Raw genomic sequence first — 20,747 nt, 5'->3', positions numbered from 1 at the left:
CTCAGCTCTTCAGCTCAAGGCTAGCACTCTACCACTTGAGCCACAGCGCCACTTCTGGCTTTTTTCTTTTTGCTTATGTGGTGCTGAGGAATCAAACCCAGGGCCTCAGACATGCAAGGCAAGCGCTCTATCACTGAGCCACCTTCCCAGCCCCACTAAACAGATTTTGAGTCCAGTCTTTCACTGTCTATAGGCTGTAAGTAACCCATCACAGAGTAATTCTTGTCTGTAGCAATATAAATTGTTCCGTACTATTCAAGTGACTTTACCAATGTGGAAAAGTTTTGCTTTCTTTTGCATATTCATTTGAGATACTACTTTTCTGTTTATTTCTGCCTTTTAGTATCTTCTTTGAGCAGATTTGAATCCCCCCTTCCCAGTGTCTCAGTGTCTTCATTAATAAGTAGAGTCTACAGCATGTTTTTTTTTTTTTTGGGTCCGGTTGTGGGGCCTGAACTCTGGGCCTGAGCGCTGTCCCTCAGCTCTTCAGCTCAAGGCTAGCACTCTACCACTTGAGCCACAGCGCCACTTCCGGCTTTTTTTTTTTCTTTTTGCTAATGTGGTGCTGAGGAATCAAACCCAGGGCCTCAGGCCTGCAAGGCAAGCGCTCTACCACTGAGCCAACTTGGTAGTACTCAGGACCTTGCACTTGCTAGAATGGCAGTTTACTGCTTTAGCTACACGGCCTCAGACCTTTTAAAAATTATCTTAGTTGTACAAAGGTGTATCAATTGAACCTATCAATTCATGAATACATCTTTGATCAATATTACCCCTGTCCTCCATTCAACCCTAACCCTTTAGCCCCCCCCTTTTTTTGTTGGCATGGGGCTTGAACTCAGGGTCTGAGCACTGCCTCTGAACTCTTTCACTCAAGGCTAGCTTTCTACCACGGTGAGCCACAGTGCCACTTCCAGTTTTCTGGTGGTTAATTGGAGATAAGAGTCTCACAGACTTTGGGCTGGCTTTAAACCACAATCCACAGATCTCAGCCTCCTGAGTAGCTAGAATTATAGGAGTGAACCATAGTTGTCCAGTGCCCTTTAATTTTTGTATAGGGTTTTGCTTTTTGCCTTGGCCAGCTTGCACTGCAATCCTACTATTTATAACTCCTGCATAACGAGGATGACAGGCGCAAGCCAATTTATATTGGCTAGATTGCTTCTCATGGACATTTTGCTTGGGCTGGCCAGATACTACAATACATTCCTCTTGATTCCCAGTCTTCAAATGACTAAGATTATAGGCATGAGACACAACACTTTAGCTCAAGGCTAGCAGTCTACCACTTAAAAAAAAATTTTTATTGTAAAGATGCTGTACAGAGGGGTTACAGTTACATGAGTAAGGTATTGAGTATATTTCTTGTTGAACTGGTGGTTAACTGGAGATAAGAGTCTCATGGACTTTCCTGCCTGGGCTAGCTTTGAATCGTGATCCTCAGATCTCAGCCTCCCGAGTAGCTAGCATTACAGATGTGACCCATTGGCACTCGGCTTGTATTCATTCTTATACCCTCAAAAATCATGATTTTGAACTTGTTTGAAAATGATCCTGTAACAATTCATTTGTTTAGTCAATCCCTACTTTCTCACCTTGGCTCTTAACAACAATTGATCCTTCTGTCACCATAGGTTTACCCTTTCTAAAATTTCGTATCATTGGAATATTTGTGTATTTTTTCGTGTAGACTTCTCTTACCTTGTCTTGAAATTCATCCATCTTCTTTTCATTGCTGTGTAATTTTCTATCATATGGACATATTTTAATTTGTTCATCCACATATGATGTTGAACTGTGAGTTGTTTTCAATCTGAAACTGTTATGAAGAATATAGTTAAGGAAGTTCAAGTGTAAGTCTTTACATGGACATGCCTTTCTTTTGGGTAGATGCATTTCTCTTGGGTAAATATCAGTAGAACTGCTGTCCCCAAACTGTTTTGTTTTTGTTTTAGCTGGTTCTGGGGCTTGAACTCAGGGCCTGGCACTGTCCCTGAGCTTCTTTTACTCAAGGCTAAGCACTTTACCATTTGAATTACAGTTCTACTTCTAGCTTTTTTGGTAATTTATTGGAGATCATAGATGCATACTACCACATAGGACCTGTGATGTATGAAATGGGGGTAGAATGGGGGGTAGGATTTTATTTTTACTTGTTTCATTGATGGCTAATGATGGCTAATTGGCCTTTCTTTGAAGTGTTTGTTCAAATCATTCCCTATTTTTATATTGGAGTTTTGAGATGTAATCATATTTGCTTAATAAGTACTCTACCTCTGGGACTTTGATCATCTTAATATTTTTTTCCTTTGGCAGTATTGGGATTTGAACTCAGGGCCTTGTGCCAGTTAGGCAGGCACTCTACCACTGGGCTACACCTCCAGCCCTTTCTTTTCCTTATAAGTCAGGCTTTGTCATAAGAAACCATTGTCTAGTCGGGCGCTGGTTGGCTGATGCCTGTAATCCTAACTACTTAGGAGATTGGGATCTGAGGACTGAAGTTCAAAGCTAGCCCAGGCAGTAAAGTCTTTGAGAATCTGTATCTCCAATAAACTACCCAGAAAAAGCCAGAAGAGGTGCTGTGGCTCAAGTAGTAGAACACTAGCTTTGAGTAAAAAGAAGTTCCAGGACTAACACACACACACATACACACACACACACGTGCACTCACATGCACGCGCACATGAAACCATTAATATAACACCAGATTTCCAGCACTGCTTGAAGCTGCATTGCTTGCAGTGAATTACCTTTGAATCCTTGTTGAAAATCAAGCGCCTATTTATATGGAGTTTGTTGTTTTTGGGTTTTTTTGGCCAGTCCTGGGGATTGAGCTCAGGGTTCTGGGCACTGTCCTTGAGCTTGTGCTCAAGGCTAGTGCTCTACCACTTGAGCCACAACACCACTTCCAGCTTTTTGTGTTTATGTGGTACTGAGGAACCTGAACGCTGAATGCAAGACAAGCACTCTGCCACTAAGCCACATTCCCAGCCCATACGTGGAGTGTTTTACTGACTCTCAGGACCACCCTGACGCCAAGAGCTCGTCATGGTTTCTGCAGCTTTACAGAACGTCGTCAGGAAGTGAAGTCCCAGTTTAGGTGCTCTGCATTTCCATATACATTTTCTCAACTTGCCAATGTCTACAGCGAGCATGTAAGCGACCATCTTTCTCACTGCACTGAGAGACACACCTCCCTGCCTTGCAAAGCCCCAGGGGCATCCTCACCAAGCTCCTCAGCTTACTGAGCTCTTTTCCTTGCCTGAGTCTTGCTGTCTCCACCTCCTCACACCATACAGGACACTACTCTTTGCTTGTGTTCTGTGACAGAAGCAGACACCGATATTCACATGCACTGTTTTACTGGAAAGTGAGGCTTCACCAATTGTTTCACTGCTGTTACTGGTAATGCTCAGTGCATTCATTGGCCAGAGACAGCAGCTCAATATTTATTTTTATTTATTTATTTTGGTGCTGATTCTGGGGGTTGAACCCAGGGCCTGGAGCTCTCCTTTAGCTTTTTCCTCTCCCAAAGCTGGTGCTCTACCATTTAGGCCACACCCACACTTCATGCATTTTGCTATTTAGTTGGAGATTAGGGTCAGGGCTGGCTTTGAATGGAGATTCTCAGGTCTCAGTTGAGTAGGATGACAGGCTGGAATCACTGGTGCCTGCTAGCACTCAGTATTTGGTGACTGAATGAATATAGGCAGAAATATCTATCTGAATATTAGGGCAAAATGATACTTGCGTGAAATGATTCGTCATCTCAAGTAGGTCCCATTTAGTTCTTCAAGTGCACTCTCCACACTGCTAAGACCTACCCGAGGCAGCAGTGTACAGCAGCACCATCATCCAATAGAAAAATCAACAAAGTCATTACCCAGCAAAATGGTGAAAGATTAGGGAGAAAGAGTGACATTTTAACACATTACTAAAATTAAAAGTTTTTATTTACACTTCCCCTTCTCTCACACCCCCAGATTTAGGCCATTACAATGGAAAGAGGGCATCATCACAGCACTCCTGGCGGATTCCAGTTTACAGTAACTTGGTCAATGGGAAAATATGAACCAACAACAGAGCATGGGTCAGTTCTCCCCGAGCACCGCTCCTTCTCCTCCCCTTTTCTCGTTAACTGCTTTTAGACAGAGAGGGATCATCAAGACCATGGGAATGCTGGGTGGACTGACATGGTGACTGGTAGCTCTCACCAACCCCAACCACTCAGAAATGATCCTGGGCTAACAAGGTTCAGGATGAAGACAAGTCACTACCACTCCACCTTAGTTGGTGGCATGCCCCAGCTAGGACTGGCCTAGGCTAAGCAACCAAGCTTTGCATAGGAAACCTGTCAACTGTGATGGAAAAGGCAGAGCGTGAGTGGAGTCTCCCCATGCATGGACGAACTCACTCAGCCACACAATGGCAATGAAGCAGACCTGCACCTGGAAGCACTTCGTGGCATGGCCCTTCTTTGTACCTTTCATTCAACCTGTCCATCATAGCCCCGACAGAACAGAGCTTCAGGTACGGCTTCACTAAGGACAGGAACTGCAGCATGAGAGTCACTGCATTCTTTACGGTCAGTTTGTTGTGATTCATCATACCAGAAAGAATAACAGTTTAAGGCCACTTATCATGTGTCCTATATCGTAAACAAAACTTTGTCCACAGCTCCATGTCAACCCAAGCCACCCTTGGGTGGACGGTGAATGTGAAGTATCCAGCTTCACCAAAGAAGACAAGAAGAATCACTTGCAGTGGATACTGGCTCCCTTTGATTCTCCCTTAGGAAAGACTCAATCTATGGCAAAAAACTGTGTGGAAAACAGAAGACACTGGAAACAACAAAAAGATTTTACGTAGAAGTAAAGCAAAGGGGTTTCATATGTCTGCTGTGTGGTAGTGGTGGTGGTGAGCTAGGCTTCTGACTGGGCTATCTGGCTGGACACACAGCACTATGCTAGCAGCCAGAGCCCACATTTCATGTGGATAAAGCAGAGGAGAAGAAGGGGCAAGCTTGTCCACATGAAGGGTATTTTGATTAGCTGGCTTACTGGATTAAGATGGCAGCTGCCTCTGAACTTCTAGTTAAGTAGATAGCAGGGACCTATAAGATCTGAGGCTGAAAAAAATCTATAGATTCTCAGTTATAACCAAGAGAAATCCTTGATTTTCATACTTCTTTCTTCACAATCTGGACCTGTGTGAAACACTCAACAGTTCTTAATCTTTCTAAGTCTAGGTAGTCAGAAAGGAAAAACTAAACTCTAACCATACAATTAATACAGATAGACATGAAAACCAAGAACACTAGGAGTGGAAAGGCACCTTGAGATTTAGGTCATAGCAATGCAGCCCAGGCTGGCTATGAACTGAGAATCCAACTATCTCAGCCTCCTGAGTGCTGGAAATACAGGCAGACTCCACCACACCCGGCTCATAGCAATTCTTAACACCACAGAACAGTTGGCATTTAGGTTTTTCTAGGTAGTTTTGCTACAATGTTATAGATTCTTACAAAGTAAAAATTAGCTAGATTTTCTTCACTGATTTGAAAAAGAATAAAAATAGGGAAGTAGTAGAAGATATAATCATTTTTCCATTTCTCTGAGAAGAAAATCTCTCCAAGGAAGCCATTTTTCCTCTTGTTTTCTACTAGTATGTAGGAAGCAGCGCATAATATACACTAGATAATTTAGCTAGATGGTATCAGTTATGAGAAACTTAGATCCTGGACCCCCTTAATTAAGAAGGGAAGCAGTAAGGTTCTCTGAAATTTCTTACTGAAATGTATGGCTGACTGCAAAAGGAGAACCAGGTTGTCTGAGACAGTTATCTCCAACAAATGCCAGTTTTCTCTGGAGCTAGACTTGAAGAAAAAAAACCACCCTCCCACCCCCTGCCTTGCCAAGAACTGCAAATTATAGCAAGGCCCAATGAAGAAGGAAGGGATTGCAGAGACAAGTCACTGTGAGAATGCTCAACTTCTTGGTCTCTGAAAGGAGACTGGGGCAAACACAAAGACCTTAGTGTTTGTGTAACATGTCCCTGTTCATCTTCTGTGATTATGTGTGACAGATAGGCAGGTGCTGGTGGCTCCCATGTGTAATCCTAGCTGCACCGAAGGCTGAGATCTGAGGATCCTAGTTTGAAACCAGGCTGGGCAGAAGAGTCCAGATTTCAAAAATAACCAGCAAAAAGCTGGGCCAGAGGTGTAGGTTAAGGGGTAGAGTGCCAGCTGAGCAAGCAAGACAAATAAGTGCAAGGTCTTGAGTTCAAACCCTGATTCAGAGCAGGGAGGAGGGAGGGAGTAACTTAAGGGTTCTGGAGACTTAAAGGGATTAAAAAAAAAAGGTTGTAAAAAGTGCTACGCAGTCATCCTGCTAGGTAAAAGCTTTTAAAATAGAGATGGTTGGAGAAATTGCTCCTGATGCTTTATCTATGTCTTCTAGCTATACATTTCCTAGCTTCTGATGTGACCTGTTGAAATAGGTCTGGTAAGCCTGAAATGAGTAATAGCCATGCCAAATAAAAAAGGATGGAAGAAGCATAAGGATTAGTCACACCTCTATTGGCTGACTTCAGTGATCAACCTTGGAAGGAATGGTTAATTGACACCTGTTTGAATCCCTTCAGGCTAGGAGTCAGGTCATTGTATACTCTGTACTAAACAGTATTCCTATATCCTACCTTTCTCCTCACTCCCAGTGACTATACTTCTCTATGTGTGTATTTCCCCAAGAACTCAAGACAAATGACGACATCTATGCTATAACTTGGACTCTAGGTTTAAATTCTAGTCCCAGGCATAGATAACTAGCCATGAATAACCTATACACAATATCTGGTCTTCTAGAAAATGCAGGGGTCCTGAATAGATGGTTGGAGTTTTGGCTCTTCAAAATAAATTTGAAACTTAACTATTTATCCTGAAATAACCACACCAACAATTAAAATAAGAGTTTAAAATGCCCATACTGGCAACTTAATTTGCAGTGTCTTTATACAAACCATAATAAAAAGACTAGTAGGTATACCGTAACTGCTTGGTAACTGCTTGTAGTCTGAATTTTATAAGCCCTGTCCCTACACCATTAAATAGTAACTACAGTGCCAAAACAAGCTGGCATTGTAGTAGGTTGTACAGGAGGGAACTGGATGTATAAGGCAGACCAGCGATGCACTTGAGTTCACAGGACTTAGGTACCACATGCTAAGCATAGTCTCTATCTCTCTGCGGTTCTTTCATTTGCCTTTTCTGTTCCTTAAAAAAATTATGAGTCAGGTGTTGGTGACTCACACCTGTAATCCTATCTACTCAGGAGGCTGAGCTCTGAGGATCATGGTTCAAAGCCAGCTGGGGCAGCAAAGTCCATAAAACTTTTTTTTTTTTGGTGGGGGGGGTCCGGTCGTGGGGCCTGAACTCTGGGCCTGGGCACTGTCCCTCAGCTCTTCAGCTCAAGGCTAGCGCTCTGCCACTTGAGCCACAGCACCACTTCCTGCTTTTTTCTTTTTGCTTATGTGGTGCTGAGGAATCGAACCCAGGGCCTCATGCATGCAAGACAAGCACGCTACCACGGAGCCACCTTCCCAGTACCCAATAAAATTCTTATCTCCAATTAATCACCAGAAAACTGGAAGTGGTGCTATGGCTCAAAGCACTAGATTCTAGTTTTGAGCAAAAGAGCTCAGGGACAGCATCCAGGTCCTGAGTTCAAGTCCCACAACTAACAACAACAACAAAAGAAATGGTATGAAATCTATGACTATCTCAAGGGCTTAGAGCTTTGAGATGCTGAGAGTGACCATGGAGAACTGATATGCAGAGAACGAAAAGAAAACTTTACACAAAGAGCTATACTGCACATGCCTGCACTAATGTAGACATGATGCCCAGGAGGATCTGAATTGGGAATCTTCACTAACCAAAAGAACAATTTCAGAAGACAGACACACGTGTAAAACCACTTCCAAACAGTCCTTTCATTCTGCTCCTAGCCCTGCCCCTATAATACTTGATAGTTACTAAAAAGACAAGTTGCTCTTGGATACAAGAATGCCAAAAGTTCTCTTCATTTAAGCTTTGGTGAAAAGGAAAACCAAGAATTTAAAATGGTGATCTTCAAATACGTTCTTTGGTCAAGCAATATAAAGCATTGTGAATAAGTTCCTTTACCATGAAAACAGAGTCAAAACAGAAGAGATTCCAGTTTAAGGAGGAGATAGGTGACCAGAATTTTTCACAAAGAAATGTGTGTCTATCTATATATACAAATATGTATGTACACGTGTATGTATACTAGAAACGTGGAGAACTGTGGTCCAGATGTCAGGTTACAATGGTCTTAGGACATCAAGAATAGAAGAATTAGCATTCAGAAGAGTACTGTGAGTGAGCTTCCCAAGGGCTGTTAGTAACTTTAATCCTGAAAATAGGAACATAAGTGATTTATGAGCCAACTGACAGACATTCTTCTTTGTCAGGTTAAATCTTAAATCTGGACCCAGCCAGAGAATGTCAAGAAACCCAACCATAGACATTCTCCCCAGTGCCCTGCCCCTCACCCTAGGACAGCCTGTTACCTACAGAGTGGCTTTAACCCTGAATGATAACTCTGGAAGGTGAGCTATCTGACCAGGGTAGGATTTGGGTGCTTTTAAATGCGTAAGTTTTAAGTAGGAAGCAGGAGGTATCTGGGTTGTAGTTTGGGACAAGCCTAGACTTTGCGTCTATAAAGTACGTGACAGTGAAGGAAGAAATTGTTTTGTGACAGAACAAAACATGAAGTAAGACCAAAGTCTTGGGAGGTTCCTGGCCCAGGAGTTACACCAGTCTTTTAGCATTGCTACCCTTTACCGCTTTTCTTAAAAGATAACATAAGAGTACAGGGGGAAAAAAGTACTTTGGCTGATTACTTGACTGGTTAAGGAAGGATTCCAGGCCAGGCAGCCTTGAGCCCTGAGGCGGGTGGAGGGACAGGAAGCAGAAGGCACTTGCTCCCTAGGAAGAGGGCCAGGGCCAGCAGTGGGTCCTGATGAGCACGCCCACGCGGTGTCTGGAGTGGGGACTGCCTGTGCACTTAGCCAAACAGGCTGGGGTCAGGGTGAGTTCACAAGTAGAATGATTATAAAATAAAATTGTTTTAATGGCCAAAGTCACCTCTTTTTTTTTTTTTAAAGGTGAGAATCAGCAAAGGAAGGGTGTGAAGCAGTTGGGTTTTGTGTGTGTTTTTTTCTTTTGTTTTTTGTTTTTTTGTTTTACTATTTACAAAACGCCATTAGAGTGGAGGTGGCCACCTTCAGTAGTTGAGGAAATGTCCTTCATGTGAGGTGGTCGTGGAAGTGTGATCCTGGAACTGGCTCAGAAAGGCCACACACTGTCCGGGTTGGGAAAGTCCCTTCAGGGAGCACCAGAAAGGCTCAGTCTTCTGTCTCCTCATACGTAGTCTCATCAAAGGGCCGGTCTAGAAGAGGCACCAACCGATGACGGGAATACTTCAGCTGCAGCAGGTCCCCAACTTCATCTATCTCCTTTAAAGCCTAAAATGTAGGAGGCAAGACAGAGGTCACTCTGGGCTGCCTGATGCTTTATTGGGTTCAAACTTTTTTAGCCAGGTCATTTGTTGGTGTCATGTACTCAGATCAGACTTCATGCAGGTGTAGAAAACGCTGCTTCTGTCCAAAGCCACAGGCCAGTCAAGACTAATGGGTTGTATCAGTAGCCAGGATGCAGGATAAAGGGTCTAATTTATCAAAGTAAAAGGGAAGATGCTGCTGGAGTGTGGCTCCCCAAGTCTCCCTAACATTGCACAGACTTGTTCAATGTTGCCAGGCACTAATGGCTCACTCATATAATCCTAGGTGCTTGGGAGGCAGACAGTGTAGGGATCATGGTTCTAGGCTACCATAAGCAGAAAAAAGTTTATGAGAATCTATCTTAAAAATGAACCCAAAGCCGGGCGCTGGTGGCTCACGCCTGTAATCCTAGCTACTCAGGAGGCTGAGATCTGAGGATTGCGGTTCAAAGCCAGCCCGGGCAGGAAAGACTGTGAGACTCCTATCTCCAATAAACCACCAGAAAACCGGAAGTGGCGCTGTAGCTCAAGTGGTAGAGCGCTCGCCTTGAGCTGAAGAGCTGAGGGACAGCGCCCAGGCCCAGAGTTCAAGCCCCACGACCGACAAAAAAAAAAAAAAAAAAAAAAAAATGAACCGCAAGCCGGGCGTCGGTGGCTTACGCCTGTAATTCTAGCTACTCAGGAGGCTGAGATCTGAGGATCTTGGTTCAAAGCCAGCCCGGGCAGGAAAGACGGTGAGACTCCTGTCTCCAATAAACCACTAGAAAACCAGAAGTGACACTGTAGCTCAAGTGGTAGAGGGCTCGCCTTGAGCTGAAGAGCTGACGGACAGCACCCAGACCCAGAGTTCAAGCCCCATAACCAACAACAACAAAAAAAAACAACAACAACGGCAAAAAGCAAGGCTGGAGGCCTGGCTCAGATGGTAAGGAACCAGTCATGAAAGAAGTTCTGAGTTCAACCCCCAGCATTATCAAAGAAAAACTTGGCAATCACATTTCTACAATTCCATACAAAAATGCTCACCTCATATTTCTGAATTGGTTACCAGTTCAAAGACATGTTTTCCTGTTCTTTAATTAAAAAAATCAGTGTTTGCAAAGGAATTTTACTCATCCATTAGAAAGAATATTGTGTCATTTGCAGGGAAATGAATGGAACTAGAACAAATCATGTTAAGTGAGGTAAGCCAAGCTCAGAGAGATAAACGGTGCATGTTTTCTCTCATATGTGGAAGCTAGATCCAAACTATAACTGGACATGATAACTTATAGAGGACTCTAGGCATTCACACACAGTGAGACTAAAGGAAGATACTCTTAGAGGAGGAACCCAACTCCTCTGAACATTTAAAATGCCATTCATTGAAATGAATTCCAGGAAATGGAAACATGAGTTTTTTGTTGTTGTTAGTATTATTGTCTGTTTTTGCCTTTCTTCCTTTTTTTTTTCCTTTCTGGGGCAGAGCAAAGGAGAGAGATAGAAAGGGAGGGAGGAAGGATAAATAAATGCAGTCATAGTATTCAGTATATACTATGTGGAACATGAACTATGTAGTTTGTGGGCAGGGATGGGAGAGGGAAACTAGGGAAAAGGGAAGGAAGGGGTGACATTGTCCTGAACTCATTACTTAAAATGGTAACTACTCTGTACAATACCTTAATAATAACAATATAATAATTAATATATATATATTTTAAAGTTAGTGTTTGAAGAAAGGAGAAAAAAAACTACCAATAACATTCCTTATGCATCTTAATATAAGTAAAATATTCTTCATTCCAGAAGAGCTGGACCTCAGTATGCTGTAAGAGCAGTGGTGCTATTGAGATGGATAATTGAAAACTCCATGTGGAACCAACTTAAGCCTGAATACTAGCTGGAAAAAAAAAAACAAAAAAACATTAACCTGGGTTGGGAAGGGGCTCAGTGGTAGAGCACTTGCCTTGCATGCATGAGGCCCTGGGTTCAATTCCTCAGCACCACATAAGCAGAAAAAGCTGGACATGGCGCTGTGGCTCAAGTGGTAGAGTGCTAGCCTTGAGCTGAAGAGCTGAGGGCAGCAAGCAGGCCCAGAGTCCAGGCCCCACGACCAGACCCCCCCCCCAAAAAAAAAACCAAACAAACATTAACCTTAGTCCCCTAATCTCTGATACAGGATTTATTAATTTAAAATTCCACATGACAGATGGCCATACCTATCATCCTAGCTGCTCAGGAGGCTGAGATCTGGAGGATCTAGAGGTTTGAGACCAACTCAAGCAGAAAAGTACATGAGACTCTATCTCCAAAATAGCCAGCAAAAAGCCAGGCTGGGGTTATGGTAGAGCAGCAGCTATGAGTAAGCAGGCCGAGTAAAAAGGCCCAGAAAAAGTCCAATGGAAATAATAGCTATTACACATCATTCTTGGTGTGAAGTATTTATGAATCAGATTCCAAAGAAACATCCAGCAAGAGGTTTGGGAATGGCCTGATCATTTCTTTATGTGCAGAGATGACAAGAAAGTAACAGCCGGGCTGGGAAGGTGGCTCAGTGGTAGAGTGCTTGCCTTGCATGCCTGAGGCCCTGGGTTTGATTCCTCAGCACCACATAAGCAAAAAGAAAAAAAGCCGAAGTGGTGCTGTGGCTCCAGTGGTAGAGCGCTAGCCTTGAGCTGAAGAGCTGAGGGACAGAGCTCAGGCCCAGAGTTCAGGCCCCACAACCGGACCCAAAAAAAAAAAAGAAAGTAACAGCCAGTCAAGGAAGAGAGAAGGCTCAAGAAAGAAAATGTTACAGACATAACATATAAAAGCAAGTTTATAAAGAGCTGGAGTAGAAAGAGAGCTCTATAGCTGCAGAATCCATAACCAGGGAGAGAATGGCACAGAACGAACTGGAGCTATGCATGGTAGCATACTCCTATAATCTCAGCTCTCAGGAACCAGGGGAAGAAGTAGGAAGATAGTTCAAAGCCAGTCTGGGCTACATAGTGAGTTCCAGGTTAGCCTGGGCTATGTAGAAAACTCAAAAAACAAAATATAACAAAAATGAAGCTGATAGATTTTCTCCAGAGCTCTGACACTGGTTTGGTGGGTGATGCCTCTGAGTCTGTAATTGTCTGTTGATGCATTGTGTACCTCTGCTCTGTCTTAAAAGCAAGGATCTTCAGTGCTCAAAGAATGGCAGTTTCAATGCTGATTAATTTCAATTGATATACAGCTCCTTTTAGTATTGACATAGTTATACTAAAGTTAAATGACTTACCGTATCAAGTATTTCTTTGGTATGAGCTGCAGATAGGCAAAACCTGGCTCTTGACTCAATAATGGGGGTAGCAGGAAATCCCACCACCACTACACCAATGTTCCGCTTCAGCATCTCCCGTCCGAAGGCTCTGTGAAGGGGAAACCAAGGAAAAGAAAGCAGAAAGTTAATAAAGCATGTGGTACAATTACAATGACTTCCTGTCCCAAGTGATTTAATCTCTTGGTGATAGAGACATTGATAGCTTCTAATACAAGTGTTCTCTGAAATCTAAAGTTAAAACCATTCAGTCTTATGATGGTCTTTTCTCCTTTACTACTGTGAAGGAATTGGTGGAGACAAATTTTAATGCTATTTCCCTAAAGTGATTTATGATTATAGCCTTAAAAAGTGTCTTCAGCCAGGTATGGTGATGTACACCTCTATAATCCTAACTACTTGGGAAGACAGGGCAGGAAAATTGCAAGTTTAAAGCCAGCATTGGCAAAGATAGTAGGCAAGAACCCAAGTCAAAAACAAAATAGGTTGTGTATGGTGACTCGTGCCATGCCTGTTACTCTACCAACTTTGGAGGTGGAGATTAGGAGAGCTGAGGTCAAATTGGGCAAAAGGTTAGGGAGACCCTATCTCAATCAACAAGTTGGATGTGGTGGCATATACTTTTGATCTCAGGTATGTGGGTGGCTACAGGTAGGAGGACTGCCGTATGTATAATGGCTGGCCCTGAGCTTGAAAAATAACTAAAAACCAGCCAACAAAAAGGGCTGGTGTTGCTCAAGCGTGGAGTGCCTAGTGCCTAGCAAGCTTTGGGCCCCGAGTTCAAAGCCCCACACCACCAAAAACGATAAAAATACAACCCAGGTATAGGAGTGCAACTCAAGTGGTAAAATGCTTGCTTAGCATGAGCAAAGCCTTGGATTCAATCCACAGCACCACAGAAAGAAGAAAAAAAAGTGTTCATGAAATTTACTATATGATTCAGAGGCTACACAAGGAACCTGAGTAAAAACTGCTGACCTCAAAACAAAAAACAACTTAAGGTCTGAGGACAGAGGATTTGTGTAACATGGGTATTTACTACCACTGTGAGCCACGTCAGGATGGCTCCCTGGCTCCGGACCGGGCATTTCTCTGACTGACTTGACAGGAAAGCTGCCTTTAGGACACAGGTTGCTCTTGATCTTTGCCAGGCCAGCTGGCATTCTGGTTTCAGCTGATTACCCAGACTATGCAATTCATGTTCAACAAGAAACTTCGCCCGAAGCCAGCTGTTTTGTGGTCTTACTCCACATCTGTATCTTGTCTATGGCCTTAGTGTGCATCTGAATCTTGACTAAACAACCAATTCTAACTTTCTTTTAATTTTTGCTTGCCAAATTATGTTGTTTTGTCTTTTCTTATTGATCTACCTTCTTTCTTTTCTACTTTTTGCTTCATTTGTTTGCAGCATTTGTTAGGAAATAAAAGCCAGTCTGTTCCTAATCTCCCAGTACTAGCACGTCGCTGTGCACTTCTCCTGTGTCAGCACCCGCTGAGCAGTGCCTCTTCCTGAACACTGAGTGCTTCACTCCAATTCTTCCTCTCCCTCCCTGCTTCGTAACTATCATGTACACTGTCACTTTTGCTTGTGTAGACAGATTAGACACAGTCCTCTAAATCCTCCAGATCTGATAATCCTCCAGTGTATGATATCTCCATTGAAAGAAAAATAAGGAAGTCTCCACTACTTCCTCCGGAGGCCGAATTGCCAACTGCCCCATGATTTGGTGTTGAAAACTGAGCTTTCTTCTCTGAGAGCACTTCTTCCCCTGTACTTCTGGACTCTTCCCTATTCTCTTTGAGTGATATGGGCTATGGTGGGTATAAGTGTCAATAAAAATATATTTGTTCTTTTATTTATTTAGCCAGTCCTGGGGCATGAACTCAGGGCCTGGGCACTGTCCCTGAGCTTGCTCAAGGCTATCATTCTACCACTTGAGCCACAGTGCCACTTCCAGCCTTTTCTGTTTCTATGGTTACTAAGGAATCCAACCCAGGGCTTCAGGCATGCTAAGTCAAGCACTCTACAACTAAGACATATTCCGAGCCCTAACTGTTCTCAAACTTGCGAAATGGTCCTTATCCAATTTCATATTTAAGATTCAGCTTAAAATGAATTCAGCAGAGCCTGGTGCCAGTGGCTCTTATTGGCAATCCTAGCTTCTCAGGAGGCTGAGATCTGAGAATCATGGTTTGAAGCCAGTCTGGGCAGAAAGTCTGAGACTTAGCTCCAATTACCACCATAAAGCGAAAATGAAGCTGTGGCTCAAGTAGTATGATAGTAGCCTTGAGGAAAAAAGATCAGGGACAGTGCCCAGGCTCTGAGTTCAAGCCCCAGGACAGGAGCAAATACCAAAAAATGACTCATCAAAAAGAAGTACCTTGGGCTGGGAGTGTGGCTTAATGGTAGAGTGCGTACCTAGCATGCATGAAACCTTGGGTTCAATTCCTCAGTACCACATACATAGAAAAAGCCAGAAGTGGCACTGTGCCTCAAGTGGTAGGGTACTAGCCATGAGCAAAAGCAGCTTAGGGACAGCAACCAGGCCCTGAGTTCAAGCCCCAGGACTGGCAAAAAGAAAAAAAGAAGTGCCTTGGATTGGGCTGTTGCTCATTTGGTAGAACACTTGTCCTGAATTCAATCTCTTAATGACAAAACAAAACCACACACACAAAAAAACCCAAAAGCATGTACTTTTAGCGCTTGGGAGGCTGAGGTAGAAGAACCTCTTGAGCTCAGGAAATTGAGACCAGCCTGAGAAACATAACAAGATTTGCCACAAAATCAACCAAACAACCAAACAACAACAAAAGCCAAGCTAAGACAAACAAAAAAGCCCAGCAAAATTAAAACCCCAATTTAAAAAAGAACCATTTTTTTAATTGAAGCTATACTTAAGCATGATCATTCCTTTATTCTATAACTTGGGCAGTTCTGCACATATATAATATATAATATATATATATATATACATATATATATATATATATATATATATATATATATATATATATATAAAATTCATTTGGTTTTCAAATGTCTTTGGATTTCATTATATGAGAGGACTTCTTAAGTCCACTGGAAGATATCCCAGGACAAGGCCCTCCCTTATGTAGCCTCGCACAAGAAAGCTGCTGTGGTATAATTAGCACACCTGTAAGTATCCAAGAGCGTCTGGTGCAGAGGGCCCTTCAGCTCCCCAGTGTAACGTGTTCCTGCATGTGGCCTCTGCATAGATGCTCTGTCGCCAAATGCTGGCTCTGAGCCTCTTCCTCCCTTTGCGGAGATCCATCCTTCCTCACACACTCTTCCACACAGCTTGCTACCTGCCCGCCATGAGATGCCGTCTATCCTAGAGCCTGCTCTATTTTTCCACCTTCTGGCATTCTATTATATACCATGCATATTTGTTCATCTGACTCTTGTCCCCCAACTGTAAGCTCCAAAAAAAAAATAGGAGTTTGTGTAGTTTGTTCACTGAGCTATCCCAAGCCCTTAAAAGAGTGTATATTCAATGCATTCAATTCAAATGTTTGTTTAATGGAAGAATAACAAGTTAATATTTTGCAACTTGGAATCCAGTTATCTAACAAACAAAGATCAACACAACTAGGATAAGTCAATTTTCCTTAGCAAAATACTGAAGCCCAAGTCTCATACCACAGGTGCTGCAGTCTGAAGAGAGACCAGTCTGTGACCCACAATTAAACGCACCCAATTTTGGCTGGCATGTAGAGCATCAGAGGCACCACCGGGGAATCTTCATTTCCATAGATGATGAAGCCCATTTCCTTCAGGCGTCTCCTGAAATACCTCGTGTTCTCAGCTAACTGCTGCACACACTCTTTGCCTGGAAAATTGGGGGGAAAAGAAAACAAAATACTAAAGAAAAAGGTGTAGGAAAAGAGGTAACTGCTACCTCTCTTCTATCTTTTCTGTCTAATCAGGCCTCCATTTTGTCTCCTCCAACAAAAACTATTTTCCCATAGTAAATTGAATGTAATACAAATACAAATAAACATGGCTTATGTTTTTGTTTTTCAATTCAGTCATTCTAGCTACTGACAGCATTTTTTTTTTTTTTTTTTGTCGGTAGTGGTGCTTGAACTCTGGGCTGGGTGTTCTGTCCCTCAGCTCTTCAGCTCAAGGTGAGCGCTCTACCACTTGAGCCACAGTGCCACTCCCAGTTTTCTGGTGGTTTATTGAAGATGAGTTTCACGGACTTTCCTGCCCTCCTCAGATCTCAGCCAGGTCCTGAGTAGCTAGGATTACGGGCGTGAGCACCGGTGCCCGGCTCATGCTCAGAATATTTCTACATGTAAGCCAGAGGAAAAGGCATTTTAGCCTCATAAATTTCCCTTTTAAAATCTTTGCTTTTTTCATGATAGTTAATATACACTATGTGGAAAATAAACTATGTGACTTGTAGGCAGGGATGAGAAGAGGAAACTAGGGGAAACTGAAGGAAGGGGTGACATTGTCTAAAAGAGAAATATATGCATTACCTGAAATGTGAAATGGTAACCCCTCTGTGTAACTCCTTAATAATGATATCAAATTATGTATTTTAAAAATCTGTACTTTTTATTACTGTTTTCTTCAAACTTACCAGGCAGTAATAATGACTATAATGACTTTTTTTTTTGGTCAGTCATGGGACCTGAACTCTGGGCTTGGGCACTGTCCCACAGCTCTTCAGCTCAAGGCCACTTGAGCCACAGCATCACTGCCGGCTTTTTCTGCTTATGTGGTAGTAAGGAATTGAACCCAGAGCCTCATGCATGCAAGGCAAAGCACTTTACCACTGAGCCACCTTCACAGCCCCTGTAATAATGCATTTTAACCCTATTTTGTTCATCTTCCCGAAAACACAAATTAAAATGAATGTTTCTCTAGTAGCTAAATATTTAGCCAATTTGTTAGCTCAATCTATGAACTGACATCTAAACAAATTGTTCTGTTTTATAGAACAAGCCAGTTTGTTCAAAAGATGAGCTTGCAAACTATTTTGTGGTCTTTCTTAGCCAAAACTACAAATAAAAAAATGGAGTAATTTTCTCACAGATATTAGAAAGTTAGCAATTTCATATTTTAAAAATCCAAGCATGAAGCCTGGTGCCAGTGGCTCACACCTATAATTCTAGCTACTCAGGAGGCTGAGATCTAAAGGATCACAGTTCAAAGCCAGCCCAGGCAACAAAGTCTGAGACTTTCCTTTTGAAATTTAAATGAAGCTTAAAAAAAAAAAAAAAAAAAAAAGAATGGGGCTGGGAAGATGGCTCAGTGGTAGAGCGCTTGCCTTGCATGCCTGAGGCCCTGGGTTCGATTCCTCAGCACCACATAAGCAAAAAGAAAAAAAAAAAAAAAGCCAGAAGTGGCTCTGTGGCTCAAGTGGTAGAGTGCTAGCCTTGAGCTGAAGAGCTGAGGGACAGCGCCCAGGCCCAGAGTTCAGGCCCCACGACCGGACCCAAAAAAAAAAAAAAAAAAAGAATGCTGTCTCCATTTAACAATTGTAGTGTCATTTTCCTTCATTCCCTTTTGTAAAACTCCTTTTTATTAAGTAGTTGTACAAAGTGCTTACAATTCCATAAAGCAAATTATGACCACAATGTTTCTTAATCAATGTTCTTCTCTTTCTTCCTTCTCTCCAATTTCCCCTCTCCTGTCCCTATCTACAAGTTATACAGTTCATTTTTTTTACAGAGTATACATTGAACACAATGACATTTTTCTTACCATTCCTACCTGTGAGATTTTTATCCCCAATTAACCACTAAAATCTGGAAGTAGAGGCTGTGGCTCAAGTGGCAGAGTGCTATCCTTGAGCAAAAAATATCTCAAGGACAGGGCCCAGGACTGGTAGGATACAATTCAAAGAAATTAACAAATCAATTTACCTGCCTGCTATACATAAAAAGCTGAGCAGTCTTTTTTTTTTTTTGTAGGTTGTGGGGTTTGAACTCAGGGCCTGAGCGCTTTCCCTCAGCTCTTCAGCTCAAGGCGAGCGCTCTATCACTTGAGCTACAATGCCACTTCCGGTTTTTCTAGTGGTTTATTGGAGATAAGAGTCTCATGGAGTTTCCTGTCCGGTCTGGCTTTGAACTGTGATCCTCAGATCTCAGCCTCCTGAGTAGCTAGGATTACAGGCGTGAGCCACCGGCGCCTGGCTCTGAGCAGTCTTTATGGCTCTGAGCAGTCTTTAATCTCTTTCTTTCTCTCCCTTCCTACTTCCTTCCTTCTTTCCTTTATTTTCTTTTTGCTGGGCCTGAGGCTTATTCAAATTTTTATAACCAGTCTTAATGATACTATTTACATACAATAATAAAATTCACCAATTTTAAGTTGTGTAACACTGAGTTTTAATAAATCTTACAGTTTTCCCCTACCCTAGGGGAAAATTTTAATCTAGGATTACTTTAGTTCCACTAAGGAGATCCTTTTCTGATGACTCTGTTGGGTATATTTTCTAGAAAGTCTTTGCATTTTGGTGGGAGAAATACATACTATTCTGAACTCTATGTGAGTGCCAGGAATTACTTTGTCTCCTGTTTTACTAACAGATCTTTCCTCAGCCCCTGGTAACTTCCTTTCATTTCTATGAAGATCATCACTCTTCAAAAAGCTCAAAATGGAGCGTCTACAGATGCTCAAAATGGACTCTGCACTCCTTTCCTCTCCCACACACTGCATATTATATATAATTTGTTACTGTACTCATTATCTTTTTCATATCATAACCCTGTTAAGCCCTCTTACCAGAGATTGAGATCAACTAGCCTCAGTTAATAAATATTATTTTTTTAATTTTTTTTTTTGTCAGTCGTGGGGCTTGATCTCTGGGCCTGGGTGCTGTCCTCTTTAGCTCAAGGCTAGCGCTCTACCACTTGAACCACAGCACCACTTCTGGCTTTTTTCTGTTTATGTGGTGCTGAGGAATTGAACCCAGGGCCTCATGCATGCAAGGCAAGCACTCTACTACTGAGCCACCTTCCCAGCTCCAATAAATATTATTTCATTCTAAGGATATTAAGAAAAAAATACATGTTAAGACCTTAATTCAGGTGCTGGTGCTCATACACATAATCCTAGCTGCTTTGTAGGCTGCAGTCTGAGGAGTGCAGTTCAAAGCCAATTCAGGCAGGAAAGTATGAGAGAGTCTTTTTTTTTTTTGGCTGGTCCTGGGGCTTAAACTCAGGCCTAGGCTCTGTCCCTGAGCCTGTCCTGTGCTCAAGGTCTACCACCTGAGCCACAGTGCCACTTCCGTTTATGTAGTATTGAAGAATTGAACCCAGGGCTTCATGCATGTTAGGCAATCACTTTACCACTAAAGCACATTCCCAGCCCTGCAAGAGACTCTTATTTCCAGTTAACCAGCAAAAAGCAGGAAGTGGCACTATGGCTCAAGTGGTAGAGCACTAGCCATGAACAAAGCTCAGGGATTAAATGCCCACACTTGAGTTCAAGTCCCAGGACTGGAAAAAAACAAGAAAGAAAAAGAAAAAGACCTTAACTTTTCCTATGATCACTCTATTAATTTTTTTTCTTTTCTTTTTATTTGTTGGTTGTGGGACTTGAACGCAGGTCCCAGGAGAGACCGTGAGACTCCTATCTCCAATAAACCACCAGAAAACCAGAAGTGGCGCTGTAGCTCAAGTGGTAGAGCGCTCGCTTTGAGCTGAAGAGCTGAGGGACAGCGCCCAGGCCCAGAGTTCAAGCCCCACGACCGACCAAAAAAAAAAAAAAAGAGTCTCACAAACTTTCCTGCCTGGGCTGGCTTTGAACCTCAATCCTCAGATCTCAACCTCCTGAGTAGCTAGGATTACAGGCTGGCACTGGCCAGCCTAACTTTTTGCTGTGTTTTTTGTTTTGTTTTGTCCTGGGG

At 42.6% G+C, this 20,747-nt stretch overlaps 1 protein-coding gene and 1 long non-coding RNA gene across 2 annotated transcripts in view; both read right to left on the bottom strand.

The window, feature by feature from the left end:
• Positions 1–3,935: 3,935 nt before the first annotated feature.
• Positions 3,936–6,161, bottom strand: LOC122118675. Its single transcript, XR_006149431.1, has 2 exons — positions 5,421–6,161; positions 3,936–5,390 (listed from the first exon to the last, which is right to left on the bottom strand). It is a non-coding gene; the product is annotated as an uncharacterized LOC122118675 (long non-coding RNA).
• Positions 6,162–9,131: 2,970 nt separating this feature from the next.
• Positions 9,132–20,747, bottom strand: part of Sptlc2 (serine palmitoyltransferase long chain base subunit 2) — a 102,127-nt gene continuing 90,511 nt past the window's right edge. Inside the window, exons 10-12 of the mRNA XM_042692556.1 lie at positions 16,580–16,715; positions 12,826–12,955; positions 9,132–9,546 (exon numbers count right to left, since the gene is read on the bottom strand). Coding sequence (XP_042548490.1) covers positions 9,427–9,546; positions 12,826–12,955; positions 16,580–16,715 — 386 coding nt within the window. The 3' untranslated portion in view covers positions 9,132–9,426. The remainder of the gene's footprint in view (positions 9,547–12,825; positions 12,956–16,579; positions 16,716–20,747) is intronic.

This window comes from Dipodomys spectabilis, unplaced genomic scaffold, assembly GCF_019054845.1.
Source record: "Dipodomys spectabilis isolate Male_0828 unplaced genomic scaffold, ASM1905484v1 ptg000157l, whole genome shotgun sequence".
NCBI classification, from domain to species: domain Eukaryota; kingdom Metazoa; phylum Chordata; class Mammalia; order Rodentia; family Heteromyidae; genus Dipodomys; species Dipodomys spectabilis.
This window is presented reverse-complemented; position numbering and strand designations above follow the sequence as displayed.